A 20204-nucleotide genomic window follows, 5' to 3' on the forward strand; every position below is an offset into this window, starting at 1 on the left:
ATGACAGATTTTTCTTAATATTTCCTGTTGGTAAATGCAGTTTAAAAAATGGAGAGGAGCACCTGGGTGGCTCAGTTGGTTAAGCATCCAGCTCTTGATTTCAGCTCAGGTCATGGTATCACAGCTGTAGGATCGAGCCCACATCAGGCTCTGTGCTCAGTGTGAAGTTTGCTTAAGATTCTTTCTCTCCTGGTCCTTTTGCCCCTCACTGCTCCCTGTCTTAAAAAAAATTAATTAAGGGGTGCCTGGGTGGCTCAGTGGGTTAAGCCTCTGCCTTCGGCTCAGGTCATGGTCTCAGGGTCCTGGGATTGAGCCCCGCATCGGGCTATCTGCTCAGCAGGGAGCCTGCTTCCCTTCCTCTCTCTCTCTCTCTGCCTGCCTCTCTGCCTACTTATGATCTCTGTCTGTCAATTAAATAAATAAAATCTTTTTAAAAAATTGATTAAAAATTTTAAAAAATAGAAATGTAGGAAAACATAAGCAAAATTTCTCTTAGGCTCTATTTTTCAAAAAACTCTGGCTTTAAGTGTTTAATGGCATATACCAAAAGTAAGTAAAAAAGTAACTCCTTAATTAGTTCATTTTATATTCTGTTCTTACCATTTCATTTTTAGGTAATTGAATACAATCCTTCTCAGTGTTTGGATTGGTTGGCAGTACAGACACCCCGAAATAAACTGGCACACAGCTGGGTCCTACAGAACATGGAAAACTGGGTCGAGAGGTTTCTTTTGGCTCATAATTATCCTAGAGTCAGGACTTGTAAGTCAAATATTCAGAACTTAAACCATTTGTTGTTCCAAGTTTTGTTTTTTTGTTTTGTTTTATGAGGTGATTACAATAATGCCCATTGTTGTATGGTACAAAAGCTCCTAGATATTGTTCTTAAAGACCAAAGTTACATTAGTGTTTGGAAGTGGCAGTGTTTTACAAATGTCTACAGTGCTTTGGGTGTTTAAGGATAAGAAACTGTTCTGTCTTGGATGACATCACCACCACCACCGTTTTTGTTTCCTTGCTTGATAGATTACAAAGCATGATCAGCATTAAGTGAAGAGAGTAAAGGATCAGAAAATCCTATCTTAAAAGTAACTTTAAGGCTAAGAGGAAAGTAATAAAAAGGCATAGAACAAACTGAGAGAAAATATGCAATGAGACAGGGAGTTAAATGATAAACACTTTTACATAAGCAGGCTGGAAGGAAATAAAGATCTTGGAAGACAGAGAGACTCATATAAAAAAATAGGTATTTTACAGATTAGAAAATTGCTTATAAATTAACAGTATATTCTCCTTTGATAATATTCAAAGAAAAAATTGATATTGTTAATTTTTAATATTTCTTTAATATTATAATATTTAATATTTCTTTAATCATTAAATTTAATCATTAAAATTGTTTTTCCTAGCTGCTACTGTGAAAGGTGTAGAATCAGGGATATTGCAGTACCAGCATGCACATCGAATACGCCCAGATCAATGTTTCCAAAAACCATTCTCCAATAAAACAAGTAATAGCTCTTTGAAGAAATGGCTGATTCTAGGTCTTGGGCAGATAATATATAAGATGAGCCTGGAGCATCTTGTAGGACCAGAAAGAAGTACTCAGAAAGAAAAACAAAATAGTGGGGCATTGTCAAAGGGACACACAACCAAACTGAAAGAATTTCCAATGGTTAAAGCTGAAACAACTTGAGTAAAAAAATAAGTAACAAAGTGCTGGATTATACCCCCAAATATAAAATAAATACCTGAGTCCATATTGATAAATGATTAAATAAATAAATGGAGAAGAGGCAAACTTCCTATACAGAAGAATTCTAAATAATTTATGTACATCTATCTGCCTCCCCAAGGAGGGATAGCTGAACCCTCTTCAAGGAGTAGGGAATGGGGAATGTAACTTTTTTCCTTTCAAATTTTTGTTCACATTATAGTTAATAGACAGTGCAGTGTTAGTTTCAGGATGATTCAATGATTCATCACGTAAAACACCCAATGCTGACCATACCACGTGCCCTCCTTAAGACCCATCCCCCATAGCTAACCCCCCACCCACCTCCCTCCACCATCCTCTCAGTTCATTCTCTATGTTTAAGAGTTTGTTACAGTTTGTGGGTGACATAACTTTAAGTGAAGCACTTTGACAAACATTAACTCAGGCAGGTGATAATGGTTAATATCACTGATGTGTGTTGATAGCATGTACCCTTGATACCCTGATCAATAATAATATGTAAAGTGAGATCAATAGTAATATGATACCCTGATCAATAGTAAGAAGATGTAAAGTGCACTTTGCCTGTATGGTCTTCCTTACAAAACCCATCATTTGAGTCTAAAAGTATAAACATCAGACAGACTCAGTTTGAGGGACATTCTTCAAAAATACCTGACCCAAGTACTCCTTATTTAAACTTCCACATGCAGGGAGAGTTTGAGAAACTGTCACAGCCAAGAGGAGCTTAAGGAGGAGACATGATGATTAAATGTGATATATCCTAGATGGGCTCCTAGAGGCAAAATAAAAGAACATGAATGGGGTATGTTGGTGGCTCAGTTAAGCATCTGCTTTCAGCTCAGATCATGATCCCAGGGGTTGAGATTGAGCCTCACGTCGGGCTCCCTGCTCAGTGGGGAGTCTCCTCCCTCTCACCTCTGCCCCTCTCTCCACTCCTGCTCTCTCTCTTCTCTCTCTTTCTCAAATAAATAAAATCTTAAATTAAAACAAAGAATGTTAAGGCAAAACTAATAAAATCTGAAATACGGAGTTTAGTTAAAAGTAATGTCAGTGTTGTTTCCTTAGTTAAAACAATTGTACTAAGTAATAATAGATGTACTAAGTAATAATAGATGTTAATAATAGGAGAAGAGGGAGAAGAGTGTATGGTAACTGTGTTTGTTCTGCCTACTCTAAAATAAAGTTTAGTTGGGAAAAACACCTTGTCCTGGTGGATACATGGATTGGCATTGGTACTTAGAGGCTTATTTTTCCTGCCAGTTTATGTAACCCCATAGTAATGGGTTATTTGTGAGTGTTGACACCTATGCTGGTTGGCATTCATGTCCTGACTCTGACCATAAAACAATAAAAAAATCTGTGTTGAACAACAACAACAAAAATAGTTTTCCAGCTGTTACATCTAATATTGATGACAGTACTGTGGAAATGGCATTCTCATACACTGTGGTGAAGTTATAAGTAAATATTACCCTGTGAAGAGCAGTTTAATGATACATACCTGAGATCTTTCAAAATACTTTGCCTTATTAAAATTCAGTAGTATCATTTCAAGAATTCCAGTATAAGCAAGTCAGCTAATAGATGGATGCTTAAATAGCATTACCCTGTAATATACGTATACTATGGTAATGTGAAAATGTTCTATATAATGTAACTTGAAAAAATAGCCCAAATATTTGAATAGAATCAATATAACAGTAAGAAGTATAGTAACATGTATAGAAGAACTACTGAGAAATACTATTAAATCTTACAAAACTTTAAGGAATGAATTAGAATGTTTAGTTTATAGAAAAAAAGAAAAAGGGAGAAATAAGTGTCTTAAAGTAGTTGAACCGTTGCCATATAGAAATGGAGGTAGATTTGTTCTAAGTTCTCTGTAGTATAGAACTAAATGGAAGGTACTGTAGTTAGCAAAGCAGTTTTTAGCAAAATCATCTGTTCTTCCATATTGACCTTCCTGGAAGTAGTATATATCTCCCAAGCAGAACTTATTTTTTATTTAGAAGCAGATAGCTCTTAAATAAATAGATGGTTTGGTATATAATAAAACAAAATGTTAGTTGTTGAATTTAAGTGGGTCTTTGGGTAGAGCGCTTTGAACTTTTCATTGCATTTGAAATTTTTCCTAATAAAATATTGGGATAGAAGTATGTAACTTAAACTGAATAAATTTTTTCTAATTACAAATTACTTTTCTTCATAGCAGGTTATACAAAGATTGGTCAGAATGACCCCAACATGCCAGGTTTTAATAGGAAACTGCCAGGTGTACCTATATATACCTATATATGGCTATATACCATCCCAGGTATATTGGAAACATAAACCAAATTGAGTCTAACCAGAGCAACATACAGGTGAAAAAATATCTAGAAATGGAGTATTGTGCACAAAGTTTACTTTAAAATCTGTAAAAGAGCTTATAATTAATTTTAGGAACCCTAGCTTTAGTTTCTTTAACAGAACATTGGAAGTTACCAAATTATAAGTAGAATAGTGGGAGACAGAATTAGTAGGTGTATTGAAAAGAGTTAAACAAAGCTTTAGAGGCCTTGAGTAGGCTCTGTGGTGGTGGTTTTAGGAGCATTAGCTTATCTGGGTTTCAAGATGTGTAACATGGGTGTAATCTTACTGTTTTCAGCCCAAGTGAAAGTGGGAATAATGAAAGTAGTGCCTGCTAAACAAAGATACGGTGTTAAATAGTATAAACATTTGATAAATGTTAGTTATTCTTCTTGGATCATTATCATTATTGTCATTGTCATCATCATCGTTATCATTTCCCAGGGCAAAATCTGAGCTCCACCTCTTTTATCTGTGTGACTTTGGTCTTTGTTTCTCCAAGATTCAGATTTTCCAATGTAACATCACCTATTTCCAGAATGATTGTGAGGATTAAATGAAATATTTTTAAAGTACCTTACTCAGTGCCTTACACACTCACACTCACCATTTTTACAAATGAACTCAACTAATGAGTCATTTTCTTCTCAGAATTGTATGCTTAGTAACATTTTCCAGGTATGTTGAAGGGATGCTTTCTTTGCATTGGAAGTCAACCAGAAGCGACCAGTTACGGAATGAATAAATTATGGGGATAAAAGATATAGGGAATATAAGCAATTATACTGTAATAGTATTATGTGGTGATAAGTGGTAGCTACACTGTGGTAAGCACAGCTTCACATATAGAGAAGTTGAATCACCATGTTGTACACCTGAAACTAATATAACATGATGTGTCAACCCTACTCAAGTGAAAAAATTTTTAAGTACAAATTTAGCTAGAAGATTTTAAAGGTTTTTCCAAAGTTAATATTCTGTAATTGACACATACATATATAATCTTGTATGTTACAGTGAACTTTAAAGTAGAAGATCTCATTCCTTCTTTGTAACTGTATATTTTACTGTTAATCTGTAAATTATTACAAAGTAACTTACCCTTATTTTGTAAGGAAAAAGAAAAGATGCTAATACATTGAATGATTTTATCACATTAGAGAGCCTTATTTAGATAGGTCTTCTGTCTCCAAACGCCGTGTTCTTCCTATTAAACCGTATTATTTCCTAAGAAGAGATGAAATAATCAAATAGGTGGAAAATTCTACATCTGGGGAAAGCTAACAGAGAAGTTTAAAACTGTTTCTATTAATGCAGTTATGGTTGCCACTTAAAAAATAGCAATGACAAAATGGAAGGTGTCTGTTTTCATCATTCCTTGATATTTTTCTGTGGGGCCAGTAGTAGGGCAGAAATACTAAGAAATGTTTATGTCCCTTAATTTTTATTCATTTTAATTTTTAAAGAGAAGAGTGGCTTTGTGTTTAATGACTGCTCTTCAGGCTGTTTTATATCTTGTAAGGATCTGACAGTTTTGTTTTACATTTTATAGCTGCAGCTTATCTTCTGGTGTCCCTTATACCAAGCAATTCATTCCGCCAGATGTTCCGGTCAACAAGGTCTTTGCACATCCCAACCCGTGACCTTCCTCTCAGTCCAGACACAACAGTAGTCCTACATCAGGTCTACAACGTGCTCCTTGGTTTGCTCTCAAGAGCCAAACTTTATGTTGATGCTGCTGTTCATGGCACTACAAAGCTAGTGCCCTATTTTAGCTTTATGACTTACTGTTTAATTTCCAAAACTGAGAAGCTGATGTTTTCCACATATTTCATGGATTTGTGGAACCTTTTCCAGCCTAAACTTTCTGAGCCAGCAATAGCTACAAATCACAATAAACAGGCTTTGCTTTCATTTTGGTACAATGTGTGTGCTGACTGTCCCGAGAATATCCGCCTTATTGTTCAGAACCCAGTGGTAACCAAGAACATTGCCTTCAATTACATCCTTGCTGACCATGATGATCAGGATGTGGTGCTTTTTAACCGTGGGATGCTGCCAGCCTATTACGGCATTCTGAGGCTCTGCTGTGAACAGTCTCCTGCATTCACACGACAACTTGCTTCTCACCAGAACATCCAATGGGCCTTTAAGAATCTTACACCACATGCCAGCCAATACCCTGGAGTGAGTAAAGTTGATAATTCTCTCTATATATTCAAACTGATTGGAAATAACCTATTCCCCCCCTCTTGTGGGAAGTGGTAACAAAATATAGAAATATAGTCTAACTTGAACTCTTCTTTCTTAAAGACTCATTGTGTATTTGTTTCCCTGACTACATATATAAAATGCTATATTACTATTAAATTGAAGTAATAACGGATAATTAGGTTGGTGTTGAAATTTTATCTCTAATTGAACTTAGCTATTTTCATTTGTGTTTTTGTAAATGTCTTTTATATGTACCTAATGAAAAACGTCAGCTTTGTGGTATGATTTTAGGGAACTATTTACTGTTTAGATATTTATCATTAAGACCCACATGGCTGTTGTAAACTGTGAGCTAGACAATATTTTTATCTTAGCTATAGTATTCCCTAGTGTCTTTTTTCCTCACACTGCATTCAGGTGAATGAAATGGATAAGGGGTCTATCAGGATCCAAATACATGCAGTCTAAATCTGATTCCTTTTTTTTGCAGACTGTTTGTAGATTTCATAGTAAAACTTTTTCCCTTCACATAGGCTGTCATTCCTGGATATATCTTTTTACTGTTGCTTCTTAACTCTCTGTTGTAAACTGAAGATTACACCAAGAGGATATAGATCTAGAAAAGGGGTTGGAAGGAAAATGCAGAACTATTTTAACCTAGAGGCTACAAGCTGCAAATGTGAGAAGTATTTTGCTAAATGTGAGATGGTAGGAGTGGAGCTTTTTCAAGACATCCAGTGTTTAAAGAGTTTAATCAGATGAACATGATGAAGAATATTTTAATTATTGGTATCCTTGAATTGTGCACAGAACTTTTCCTGTTGAAGAAAGAACCTTTCCAGGGCACCTGGGTGGCTCAGTCCATTAAGCATCTGCCTTCAGCTCAGGTCATGATCTCAGAATCCTGAGATCGAGTCCCACATTGGGTTTCCTGCTCAGCTGGGAGCCTAATTCACTATGCACGCACACACTCTCTTCTCTCTTGCTGTGTCAAAAATTTTTTAAGAAAGGAAGGACCTTTCTTGTCCTTCAGATATGAAGTAGTAAATTGTTCTTATGGAGAAAGAATAACCTAATTTCCAGCCAGGAAATTCAGAATGCCTAAAATAGAGGAAAGAGAGTGAGTATATTAAGTACCAAAAGAGTTCAAAGCCAAGGCTGTGAGACAGAAGGAAACAAATGTGAGAGTCTCCCTGACCTTGAAGGAGTCAGGACAGGATTTATCAAGATTTAGTGGATTTTTTTTTATCATATTCACATAAATAATATTTGACTTAGTTACTAAACATGATATCCATGGTTAAATATACCTTTGATGAGTGTTGGGGGACTTGGAATCTTTATTTGATAATGTTTCCTGACATCAATAAAACAATAAAATCTTTTATTGTAGAGCTTAACTATTAGAGATTTTCATAAAAATGGTGTTTAATCAGTTTTTGCCATGAAAAGTATGGAGTTGGGGGTTTCAGTTTATTGATAAGTATGCCTACGTGCCCATGCTAAATGAGTTTATAAACCCACAATTAGCAATTTTACTTAAATATTATTTCATCTATCAGATACTTGAACTAATCATTCATCAGTCTAGAAACAGTGTTCTAAATGTTGGCACAAAGGGTTTTCTCAGAAATGGTACTGATTGAAATGTAAATGAGGGCTGTAAAATTTTGTGAGAAAGTCGTGATTTCTCATTCAAGAAATGGGCAAAAGATTGGTGTAGCATATCTGGACATCCATTCAGGTTACAAAACTAGTGCTTTAATCAACAGTATTAAGACTAAAAATTTTTTCAGAAATTTTTTTCTGAAAGTGTTAATGATTTACTTTTAGTGAATAATACATTAAATTTTTAAATTAGAATCTATTGCTATTTTATAACTATTCTTCAGTGGTATGATATTAAGAGCTGGCTAGTATTCATACCATTCAGAAATGAGAAGGAAACATTCTAAAATACAGGGTTAGGGACGCCTGGGTGGTTCAGTGGGTTAAGCCTCTGCCTTCGGCTCAGGTCATGATCTCAGGGTCCTGGGATCAAGCCCCGCATCGGACTCTCTGCTCAGCAGGGAGCCTGCTTCCTCCTCTCTCTCTGCCTGCCTCTCTGCCTACTTGTGATCTCTCTCTCTGTGCAAATAAATAAATAAAATCTTAAAAAAAAAAAAAATTCAGGGTTAAAACAATACCATGATGCTTATTTGCTCTTTTTAGGCAGTAGAAGAACTGTTTAACCTGATGCAGCTGTTTATAGCTCAAAGGCCAGATATGAGAGAAGAAGAATTAGAAGATATTAAACAGTTTAAGAAAACAACCATAAGTTGTTACTTACGTTGCTTAGATGGCCGCTCCTGCTGGACTACTTTAATAAGGTAAGAAGATATTTTTTGGTGTTCTTTTTAAATTGTTTTGTTTGGGCGCCTGGGTGGCTCAGTGGGTTGAGCCTCTGCCTTCGGCTCAGGTCATGATCTTAGGGTCCTGGGATCAAACTCCGCATCGGGCTCTCTGCTTGATGGGGAGCCTGCTTCCCTCTCTCTCTGCCTGCCTCTCTGCCTACTTGTGATCTCTGTTTCTCCCTCCATCAAATAAATAAATGAAATCTTAAAAAAAAAATTTTTTTTTTTCCAAGTGAGGGAATGGGGACTTTTTTTTTTTTTTTTTTTTTTGACAGAGAGAGATCACAAGTAGGCAGAGAGAGGGGAAGGGAAGCAGGCCTCTGCTGAGCAGAGAGCCTGATGTGGGACTCGATCCCAGAATCCTGAGATCATGACCCGAGCCGAAGGCAGTGGCTTAACCCACTGAGCCACCCAAGCGCCCCGGGGACCATTTTTTTTGACACTTAAAGAGTTATAATTAAATTATTTATAAGTAAAAGTTTACCAGTTCTTTAAGGTGATTAGGGAAGCATTTTTGCATTCAGTAACCTTGGAAGGATTTATCTTTTAAAAATTAATGAGCTACTTTTGAACAGCTTTTGTTTTCAAGGTTTGATTTTGGATTGTTTATATGTGTTTTATCAGTATCATAGAATTATGGTTGGAAGGAATCCTCATGTATGGTCTTATACCTAAAGCTTGAATCCTTCTCTCTCTTGTGATTCATCCTGTCTTATGCTTTGACAGCTCAGTTCTAGAGGCCTCCAGGAACACCTTTGGATGAAACTTGCATTTTTCATTCTGTTTAGCCCAGATTTACCTTAACTGTAGGGATTAGCCAGAATAACAAAAAATCATCTTTATAATTGTTCAGAACTACAAAAATTACTGAATTGCTATAAAGGAACTCTACAACAAATTACACATAATTCCCTTTAACTGTGGGAATAAAGGCCAGGTTAATTTCTTAAAATGTTTCTATATATTACATCTAAGATTTGGAGGTAATGTTCTTTATTAGGCACACATTTTTTGGCAGTACTTCCTTGAAAATAGTATTTTTTGCTTAACCCAAGATAGGGTTATTTCAGATTATCTTCTTCAGAAAACTTTCATATTTGAATCTTTATTAATGAAATGAGTTAGCTGTGCTTTTGCCGGGACTCTAAAGGAATTCTTCTAAAATTTTGCATTAATTTTGAATACCTTGTGTTTGAAAGGTTTACTACTTAAAGCTTACTCTCAAAAGAAAAAAAAGTTGGGGGGCGCCTGGGTGGCTCAGTGGGTTAAAGCCTCTGCCTTCGGCTCAGGTCATGATCCCAGGGTCTGAGCCCTGCATCAGGCTCTCTGCTCAATGGGGAGCCTGCTTCCTCTCTCTGCCTGCCTCTCTGCCTGCCTCTCTGCCTGCCTCTCTGCCTACCTGTGATCTCTGTCTGTCAAATAAATAAAATCTTAAAAAAAAAAAAAAGACTTTGAGCTTTCTTAATTCTTTTTTAAAATTTATTTTTCTCACCATAGCATATACCCTCCCCAATGTTCATCTTAATTCTTTTTTTGAGAAAAGGGGAAGAGGGGCAACTGGGTGGCTCAGTGGGTTAAAGCCTCTGCTTTCGGCTCAGGTCATGATCCCAGGGTCCTGGGATCGAGCCTCGTATCAGGCTCTCTGCTCAGCAGAGAACTGCTTCTTCTCTCTCTCTGCCTGCCTCTCTGCCTACTTGTGATCTCTGTCTGTCAAATAAATAAATAAATAATCTTAAAAAAAAAAAAAAAACCAGAAAGAAAAAAGGGGAAGAAAATAATCTGACTGAAGTAGAAAGATTCCAGCTATGCTGTATGTATGTACTATATACAGCAGCAGTTTCCAGTACCTAATAATGAAATTAGGTCTGTTAACAAGAGCAGTACAACTACTTTTGGTAATTATCACATAAATTATTTTTAAGACCAAAATGTATTTAATGTTTTTCCCCTCATGTTTCTCATGAGACAAGAACCAGCTGACAAGTGCTTGGATAGTATAAATGTATTTTGTTACTCTCCAGAACATAACATAATCTAGATTATCTACCCATTATAAAAATAAGCATTGTTTATATTGAGACTTTAAAAATATTTCCATGATACCTCTCTTCCATCATCGAATTGCAGATTTTCTACATGTTACATAGAGGATTTCTTAATATTAACTCCTTTTATTACATTACTAGGAAACAGAGTAATCTCCCTCTCCTGTAGATAGAAAAAAGCCAAAATTATAGTTTTCTTTTTTTTTTAATCACCTAGTTTTCCATTCTGATTCAGAGTTCTCAACGTGGGCTTTTTGTATTCTTCTAGTGCCTTCAGAATACTATTAGAATCTGATGAAGATAGACTTCTTGTTGTATTTAATCGAGGGTTGATCCTGATGACTGAGGTAAATATTTTACTTCATTTTACCATAGATAGAGTTTTTTTTAATGTTCTCATCAACACACTTTTCGTGTGTGTGGATATTTAGAGTTTATGCTAAACTGTTTTATATAGGTGTCTGGATTTGTTTATATATTAAGTGCTAATTTATATTCCAAGAATGATTAATAGTTTCTTGGTTGCTGTTTTGTCTGTAGTAATTACATACTTTTCTTTTGTATTTAGAATAACCACTGGAAATAGACTGTTTTTATTCATTCCATTTGTAAGAGTAGAAACAGATGAAATTCATATGATATGATCACTGACATAATTTCTCAAGAGCTCACTTATTTGATAGTTAAGAGACTGAGATTAGCATCATGAGAGGAAGCCATTGAGTCTGTTACAAGTAATTTAAATGACCTCTTCATTCTTCCCACAATTCTTGAACATCCACAAACTGTGAGATGACTTTAAAGCCCTAGAGGTGCATTTTACCCTTAGTCTAATAAAGGAGAGAAGAGAAAAGAGTATATGCCAAAAGTACCATGAGAAGTAAGAGGTAGGATAGTTTTCTTTAGTTAATGATACTATAGAATAGGAGTACAACATGTTTAAAATGGTACTTCGAAGAATTTGGACTTGTAAAGATAAGTGGGAGAGCATTTAGGTAAATGACATGGTCAGCAGAGGCAAGAAAGTATTGTCGTATTTGAAAAATGCAAAGTATTTCTATTTGGCTACAACGGAAAGTATATGAAAAGTAGTGAGAATTTCATTGTTTCATTAAACAGACACTTGAATATCTACTCTATGCTAGGCATTGTACTAGGCACTGGGATACAGCAGTGAATAAGACAGACCTGTTTCCTATCCTCACAGCTTATAGGTTAAATGCCGTACAATGCCATACAAGTACATTGTTCAGATTATTTGCTGCCACCGATTCTAGACTGTGGATTTTGACCTTTGAATTGTGGATAGAATATAGATTATAAGGAACTGATTCAAGAGGATTAGGAAAAATCCTTTGTGTAGAATGAAGTAGGAAAAAAACTAAGGATTTTGAATTAAAAGATTTAACAAGCCAATATGATTGAAGGAATTCTTCTTTTGGAGCTCTTTTTCCTTATTCAGAGTTAACTGTTGACAGCTATTTCACCGTTGTCTTTCTTCCAAAGACCTGGAAAGTTAGTTAATGCAGTTACCCATTCTGCCCAGTCTTGTTGCCTGCTGCTTTGTAATTTCTAAGGCTTAGAGCAAACAATAACCAAAAACAAACAAACTGATTAAATAGATTATTCCTTCAGGCCGAAATGTATGCATAAAATATTAGCTGTGAAGGTGAGCACATTTTGTATTTTAAAGAGCTGACAGGGGCGCCTGGGTGGTTCAGGTCATGATCCTAGGGTGCTGGGATGGAGCCCCGCATCAAGCCCCACATGGGGCTCTCTGCTCAGCAGGGAGCCTGCTTCCTCCTCTCTGCCTGCCTCTCTCTCTACTTGTGCTCTCTGTCACATAAATAAATAAATAAATCTTTTTTTTTTTTTTTTTTTTTTTTTTTTTTAAAGGGCAGGGGGAGCGGAGTTGGGAGAATTTGACTTTTAGGTAGGAGAAAGCAAATACATTTGTTCTGTGCACATGTGGACACACATAAAATCTGAAAACATCTGTTGTAAAAGATGAATACTACCATATTGTGGCTCAACAAAGTAAAAATGAAATGAAGTTTTCCATTTTTTTAAATCACTTGTAGTCTTTCAACACACTGCACATGATGTACCATGAAGCTACAGCTTGCCATGTGACTGGAGACTTAGTAGAACTTCTGTCAATATTCCTTTCGGTTTTGAAGTCTACACGCCCGTATCTTCAGAGAAAAGGTTTGGTCATTCCTACTTCTTATTTTTGTTACTTTCAACATTTAAAGAGCAAAATAAGGATTTCAGACCACAGCCTTCAGAGAATTTGTCTTCATCTCCGGTTTATGTACAGAAGGTGGGGCTGATGCTGACTAACCATAAGGACATGTTCATCATGACCTGGTATTAGGCTGAAGTGCTCTGGTTTAATCTCTTATGCCTGCCTGAAAAATAGGCAAGCATCCTGTAAGTGTTAAGATTTAAGAGACTAGAAAACATTTTAAAGCACTGTAACAAAATGAGTATTTTGTAAAGGTTCTCCAACTGGAAACCTCCATGGCTTAGGTTAGGTCATTTTTAGTTTCAAGAGAAATAACTATAAAACCTATCTCTTGTGTCCCTGTAAAATTACATGTGCACTCTGAACTTCACATACATTTCTAGAAAATGGACATGTTCATCCCTCAGATAATGTGTTTTAAGAAGTCCAGTAGGTTTCACAGTAGTACCTGTCTCATGAAAATGACCACTTAGCTTTAACCAAAGATGTTCATGTCATTAATTTGATTTTCTTGGTGTTGGCATTCTGTAGATAAAAATAGAAAATAATTGTGAAGAAGTTTGAACTCAAATGGCGTATTATGTATGCTTTTGTATTTGCAGATGTGAAACAAGCATTAATTCAGTGGCAGGAGCGAATTGAATTTGCCCATAAACTGTTAACTCTTCTTAATTCCTATAGTCCTCCAGAACTTAGAAATGCCTGTATAGGTAAGTTACTTGGAAATATATCTGTGTAAAAACCTAATGGATGAAGATTTTTGTGGAGTATTCTTTGTAGGATGTGGTATTAGTTCTGCATGGTTTGGAAGACATTTGTACTTTCCATGTGTAACTCACAGGTTCTAGAAAATCTAGTTATATTTTCAACATGCCAGTAATTAGTTATATGATCACAGGTATGTCATGTAACATATCTGGGCTCTTTGACCTTAGGTTATTTCTAGATCTCTTCCAGCTCTGAAATCTTCTGGTCCTAGGTAAGTGAGGTAGGATCATGCAGATGTTTTGCAAAGGAGAGCTGATACTGTAAAGGGTTGGAGAGATTATTTTACTACCTGTTCTTTACCTGAAGATACTTGCAGTACTTGTTCTTAGACTCCCAAATATTTTACTTTTTTATTGATTATATATTTATAATAAAGTGATAATTTTGCCTGTTAAAGGACCCCCTATTTTATGAGACTGACGCGCTGCCTACTGCGCTAAGGAGGCACCTAAAGGACCCCCTATTTTAAATTTATATTGTAGTTTTTACTAGTTTAGAAGCCATAAAAAGTCATCTTTAGAGATTGTAACTGTTTATTCCCAAGTTCTTAAAATGACATGAATAACTGGCTGTCACGTATAAGCAGTCAATTTTGGCAATCATTGGCCTGATGTTCTGTGGAATTACTGGCCTGTACTTTGGTAACCTCTGATTACCAATAGCCTGTCATCATGAGCTTTACTTCTATGTGATTAGGGGATGAGCATCAGTCCAGCTAGCATCATGAAACATTAAAAGTAGACTAAGGATTATGTCTTAGATCCAAAGAACTTTGAGCCTTAGATTTCTGTCTTTAGTTGCTTTGGTTGATTTTATGAAGACAGTCATTAGTATGCATTAAATATTTCCCTTAGTGTAGTTCTCCATAATGCTTCTCTTGGATAAATAAAATACAAATAAATAGTTTTAAACTTTGGTTTCTAAATGATGATTGTGTTTTGGTTAATAACTTTGGTCCAGATTTGATTGAGCATCAGACAGAATTTCTCCCAGTGTCAGCAGCTAAAACAGTTTTAGACTCATTAATAAACCTTTTCACCTGCCGTACTGCTATTAGTCACCCTAACAGGATCTGTGAGTTTGAAAGAAGCAAATCAGGTATCCTCCAGCTTTTTAATACTCATACTGTGTTTTTATTTTCAGATGTCCTCAAGGAACTTGTGCTTTTGAGTCCCCATGACTTTCTTCATACTCTGGTTCCATTTCTACAACACAACCATTGTACTTATCATCACAGTAATATACCAAGTACGTATTCATCTAGCACAGTACTTGAATGTGGTTGGCATTTAATCTTTCTGCACACTAAAGCATGGAGATTTATTTTTTCCATTTATTCTTATTGTACACTTTTAATGTCTTAGTGTCTCTTGGACCTTATTTCCCTTGTCGAGAAAATATCAAGCTAATAGGAGGGAAAAGCAATATTCGGCCTCCGCGCCCTGAACTCAATATGTGCCTCTTGCCCACAATGGTGGAAACCAGTAAGGTATGTTGGGATGCCAGGAAAACCATGTTTCTGTAGTACACAGTAATTTGAAATTTCCCCTCTGGCAGTTATATTAGACTTAAATGACCATTTTGTGGATCCTAAGAAGATTAGACTCATTTGGACTTTTTCCTTTTAGTGCTCTGAAATGTTGGTTGAGTATTTGCAAAATCAACAATAAGCACAAGTAGTAAGTTTTTTCCTCCCTCAAAAAAAACCTGAATAGAAAGTCTTACTAGTATTTCTCACTAGGCTAAATTATAACTGGGTCATATATCTAAACCTGAAAAGCCAAGTTAGGTATTTACTATTGCTTAAATTTGGCCATATAATCAATGACTTCTTTTACTGCCCTTTAATTTTAATCCTTTGACCTAGGCTTAATATCATTGATTGATAGATTTATCATCATTCGTAGTCGGATTCTTCTTTTCTCTAATGCATATCCTAAACTAATGCTAATTCCAAATTATGGAGAGAAGGTACATTGACACAAGATAATTTATCTCAGTTTCAACAGTTTTTTAAACAATTTTTCCCCTTTATCTTTCTTTACCCCACTTCATTTACACTCTCCCTTACCCACTATCTTTGGATCTTAAATACACTTCTTATAAAATATTAAAAATAATTAACACTGTAGTAGCCATTACAGAAATCATTTGAAATCTATTTCAAAAATCAAATTTAATTCCGTTCTTCTTGATGATGTCTATAGAACTAAAGTGTCACATTTTAAAATCCTACAGTAATTTTACTTGATTAAAGTATATAGAAATAATGGGTAATTTTAATTGATAGCATTTGCACACTGAAAATAAACTGTAACAATTAAGATCTTAACATTACTAGAAACTTGGAATTTAAAACTAGGTTCTTATAGAATTTAAATATTTAATCAGCTTTTTAGTTAAACTTATTACATTTGCACAAAATATGCTCTTTAATTTATTATACAATTTAAGTGCAACCATTTTATCATCTTTAACCTTCAGGGCAAAGATGACGTTTATGATCGTATGCTGCTAGACTACTTCTTTTCTTATCATCAATTCATCCATCTATTATGCCGAGTTGCAATCAACTGTGAAAAATTTACTGAAACATTAGTTAAGCTGAGTAAGTATAAAAGATGAGCAGTAAATTCCACTGAATTATTTTAAGCCCCTAGCCACAAAGGAAGGGGAGACAAAAATGAGACAATTCTTTTTTTCTTTTTTAAAGTGACTGTTTAAAAATACTAATTATTCTTGGGAACATTTTTATTTTTATTAAGAAAACACCAACTTACTGGTTTCCATTGAATAGTTCTGTCCAGAGTTTCAGCTGGCCTATAAAGGAGTGGAGTAGGGCTGATCACTTTTGTACATAGAAGCCCAAGTCCTCCTCCATCTGCCCAGCAGAATTTAAAAACAAAAACCAAAAACTACCCTGCTTAGGGAGGCATGCTTAGAGAAGTTGACTATCCCAGCCCTGATCTTGAGGATAAGATGAGATCTATAGTGCCAGCTGTACTTTGGAGCTGGCAATGCCTAGAGCAAACTGAGTGGGCTTGCCAGGGTGAAGCAGAGGTGCATATATGAGTAAAATAGGTAAGTCTCATGAAATAGAGAGGTGAATGAGAAGAAAGGAAATTTGAAAAGGAAAGTAGGAGAAATAGAAAATAAAATCATCAGTGAATTTTATAAAAGGAAAAAAAACTCAAATTACAAGAATGTGCTTGAGACCTATAGAATTGCTCCCTTTGGGTGAGTTTTTCTAGTTGAGAGGTCTTTAGAGGACATGTCCCTTATCTCAGGACCTCCAGAGTTCCCAGGCTTTGTGTGTTCTGTGAGTCTTACTTCTTTAGGGATGACCTAGAATTCTTTCCCAGTGTTCTATAGTTCCATTCCGGAGCATAGGAAGTGAAGTGCTCGTGGAACCACCAACCAGGTCAAGAAACAGAATATTGTGCCATACTCTAGAACTCCCCCTTGTACTCTTCCTCAATCCCAACCCTTTCCTTATATGGAAAAGGTTTTGATCCATTTTAAGTAGGGCAAAAGTTGTGAACATACCTTAGGTTTCATTATCGAAGAAGGATGTGGTAACAGCTCTCAGGGATAATTCCTCTTCAGAAAACCCATCTTATTGGTAAGTGATTAGAGTGTCTTCACATTTGAAAGATCTTTCCTTCCATCTTTTACCATTAGCTGGATTTATACACATGTGGCTGAATTACCAAGTGGGGATGGTTGGGTAGGGGAGCACACACTGAGATTGGCCATTTCATGATTACACATTTCGGTCATGGCAGTTGGTAAAAAACTAAAACCTAGCAGTGGCAGTGATCAAATGTGAGAAAGTGTCCAGGAATTCTAGTAACGCAGCCTTACTCCCAGATAAGGAGGGGGACTTATTAAATGCTGACCTTAAGAAAAGTTCTTGGTAATTGTGTTCATGTGATTCATACCAGAAGTTATGTGAGGAGCTGTTTGAGCTGCTTGAACAGCTCTGATCAAATAGTGAATTTCTACCCTCTTTGGGACTGTTTTCTTCAATACAAAAACAGTTTCAGGAAAATTAAATATGGAGAGGAGGGAGGGAAAGGACATACACTTAGCCTTCAACATTAGCTGAATCAACTTTTCATAGTATTTTATACTGACATTCTTGTAACCATGAAGCACTGTTGATGCTGCCTCCTAGTGTTTAGTTTTCTACATAAGCAGTATTCTGTAGAACTTTCTGTGAGGACAGAAATATTCTCCAACTGCCTCATCATCCATAATATGATAGCCAAAAGCCATATATGAGTGGTGAGGACTTGAAATGTGATTTAAGAAACAATCTTTATTTTAAGCCAGATGTGACTGGTCGCTATATTGAGTAGAAACCAAAGCCTTCACAAATTAAGCAGGAAAAGAAAATTTTCAGGGTTACATCTTTTTCTCTTGAATTCATTCATTCATGTACTTTTATTAGCTCCTCCTACTCTGCCAACTTCCCTGGGACTCATGGTTATTATATCAATTAATGCAGAAAATTAGACATTATTTTAACAAAGACCTAAAAGCAGTGCTTTCTCATGCCTCATTTGAATGAAAAGATACGTATGCCCCAGTGTTTAAAGTTAACTTCCACCTTCAGATGAAATGATTATTTCCAGGGAGAGGCACCTAGGATAGAACTTAAAATAAAGTCCACATTAATGACTGAAATGAAGAGCAGAGATTTGCTAAGGAGTTCTAATTTGTATAATATCTTCAGGAAATTAAATCTGGCAACAGGGAGAGGGAAAGGTAAATTTAAATTGTTTATGTCCTTAGTCATTTAAGCCTTGAGGTTAGATGGTCAAAGGGCCAGAATATTGTGACCACAGGTGGGATGGACTCAAGACTTGGATTGCAAGTCACTTCCAGTTTTGAGGGCAAGTCTTTGTCGTAATTGTTATATGGGTACTGAGCAGATTTTAAGATTCGTTAGGAGATAAAAAGGAATTATGTAATAATTGCATATTAGGGTTGCAGGTACCAACTAGTAAAGTAAGGGCTGGAGTACTTTTGAAGTGAGGGTAGTCAAGCATGGGGTTAGGGAAGACAATGAAGTGGGGGTAGAATTTTGGGAGAGTGCATAAAGCTGCTGACTGCCATGTGAAATAATGGTGTGTCTGAAGCTACAGTATTTTGAGAATTTAAAAATAGCAAAATTTAGCCCAAAAAGCTGTTAAAAAAAAGTAGTAAGAGGGTTTGGCACTATTAATTTCTAAAATACTTAATAAAGATCAGTAATTTTTTATTTTATTAATTTACTACATATCGCCCTCCACCCACAAGGACGATAAGAAGCCCCAGTTCAGATGTATCTTCTCTCTTTTATTTCCGCAAGTCTACACACTTATATACGTTTACATGACCAATCAGCGAGCAGGGTACAGGAGGGAGCGAATCAGGCTGTGCACCTAAACGAACAACTTCGCTAGCAACCAATGCTGTTTACTTTCTCTTTGGGCGTTCCGCTTAGTCTCACGAGGCAATCCTAACCTGGCAACTAGCCAGGCGCCATCTTTTAATGGTGGAGGCCGCCCTGGTCAGGGGCCTGCCTCCGACACTACATACATGCATTTACTGTAGTAGGATTTACTACATACATGAATTTATAATTGAAAATAGCAAAAGGTAAAGACACCATATCACTCACAGTCCTGCCCCCCACTTTCATTAACTTTTTAATCTTTTTTGTGCATCAGAACAGCAAATACAGGTTTATTTTTTCTCCTTTCTTACAGAAAAGTAAACTCTACTGTTTGAAACTATGTAATGTAGATACAGAAATATATAGGCAGAAAAACATACATAGACAAAACAGCCTATAGACAAACATAAGGATACATGAGGAATTTTTTTAAATTGTGTTATGTTAGTTTTTGATGGATTGTTCCATGATTCATTGTTTGCATATAACATGAGGAATTTGAAGACAATAGAGATGACCTGTCAGTCATGTGGAAATGGTATGGTTTTGAGAAAATCAACTGTCTAAGGAAAGAAAGGGAAACTTTCCACCACTTAGACTAAAATAGATTACAGGAGAATTAAATATTTAATTATGAAGAATAAAATAATAAGTATTAAAAATATAGAATCATGGATAAGCACCTTCTTATCCATGTTTGAAAGACAATGTTAAGCAGGACATAAAACCCATAAACAAATAAAAGTTTTTGGCAATATAAAAACCGAATATACTACATGTTGAAAATGCCATAGATTAAAGAACAGCTGATGGGGAAAATATTTGCATTCTTAACAGATAGCTAGTATTGGCAATATACGAAGAGTTTTTAGGATTCAGTGAGATGCGAAAGATCATTAATAAGTAAAGGACATCAACAAGCAACTCCTTCACACATAACAAGTAAATGTTTGGTAACCGTATGAGAGGTTGCCCTACCTTACTAATGATTTCTCTTTTCTCT

The 20204-nt window shown here is 35.8% G+C and overlaps 1 protein-coding gene across 9 annotated transcripts in view; it reads left to right on the forward strand.

Annotated features, from left to right (window-relative positions):
- Window positions 1–20204, forward strand: part of USP34 (ubiquitin specific peptidase 34) — a 256932-nt gene that overhangs the window by 226506 nt on the left and 10222 nt on the right. For 7 of the 9 annotated variants that reach the window (XM_082746608.1, XM_082746605.1, XM_082746609.1 and 4 more), the window contains 9 exons: window positions 615–762; window positions 5643–6277; window positions 8516–8673; window positions 11011–11089; window positions 12824–12950; window positions 13593–13700; window positions 14902–15006; window positions 15123–15247; window positions 16243–16366. In XM_082746608.1, coding sequence (XP_082602734.1) covers window positions 615–762; window positions 5643–6277; window positions 8516–8673; window positions 11011–11089; window positions 12824–12950; window positions 13593–13700; window positions 14902–15006; window positions 15123–15247; window positions 16243–16366 — 1609 coding nt within the window. The remainder of the gene's footprint in view (window positions 1–614; window positions 763–5642; window positions 6278–8515; window positions 8674–11010; window positions 11090–12823; window positions 12951–13592; window positions 13701–14901; window positions 15007–15122; window positions 15248–16242; window positions 16367–20204) is intronic. The other 2 variants (XM_082746606.1, XM_082746607.1) reach the window with 1 other exon arrangement.

The sequence above is a fragment of the Mustela nivalis genome (genome assembly GCF_964662115.1).
Source record: "Mustela nivalis genome assembly, chromosome: 8".
In the NCBI taxonomy this organism is placed as follows: domain Eukaryota; kingdom Metazoa; phylum Chordata; class Mammalia; order Carnivora; family Mustelidae; genus Mustela; species Mustela nivalis.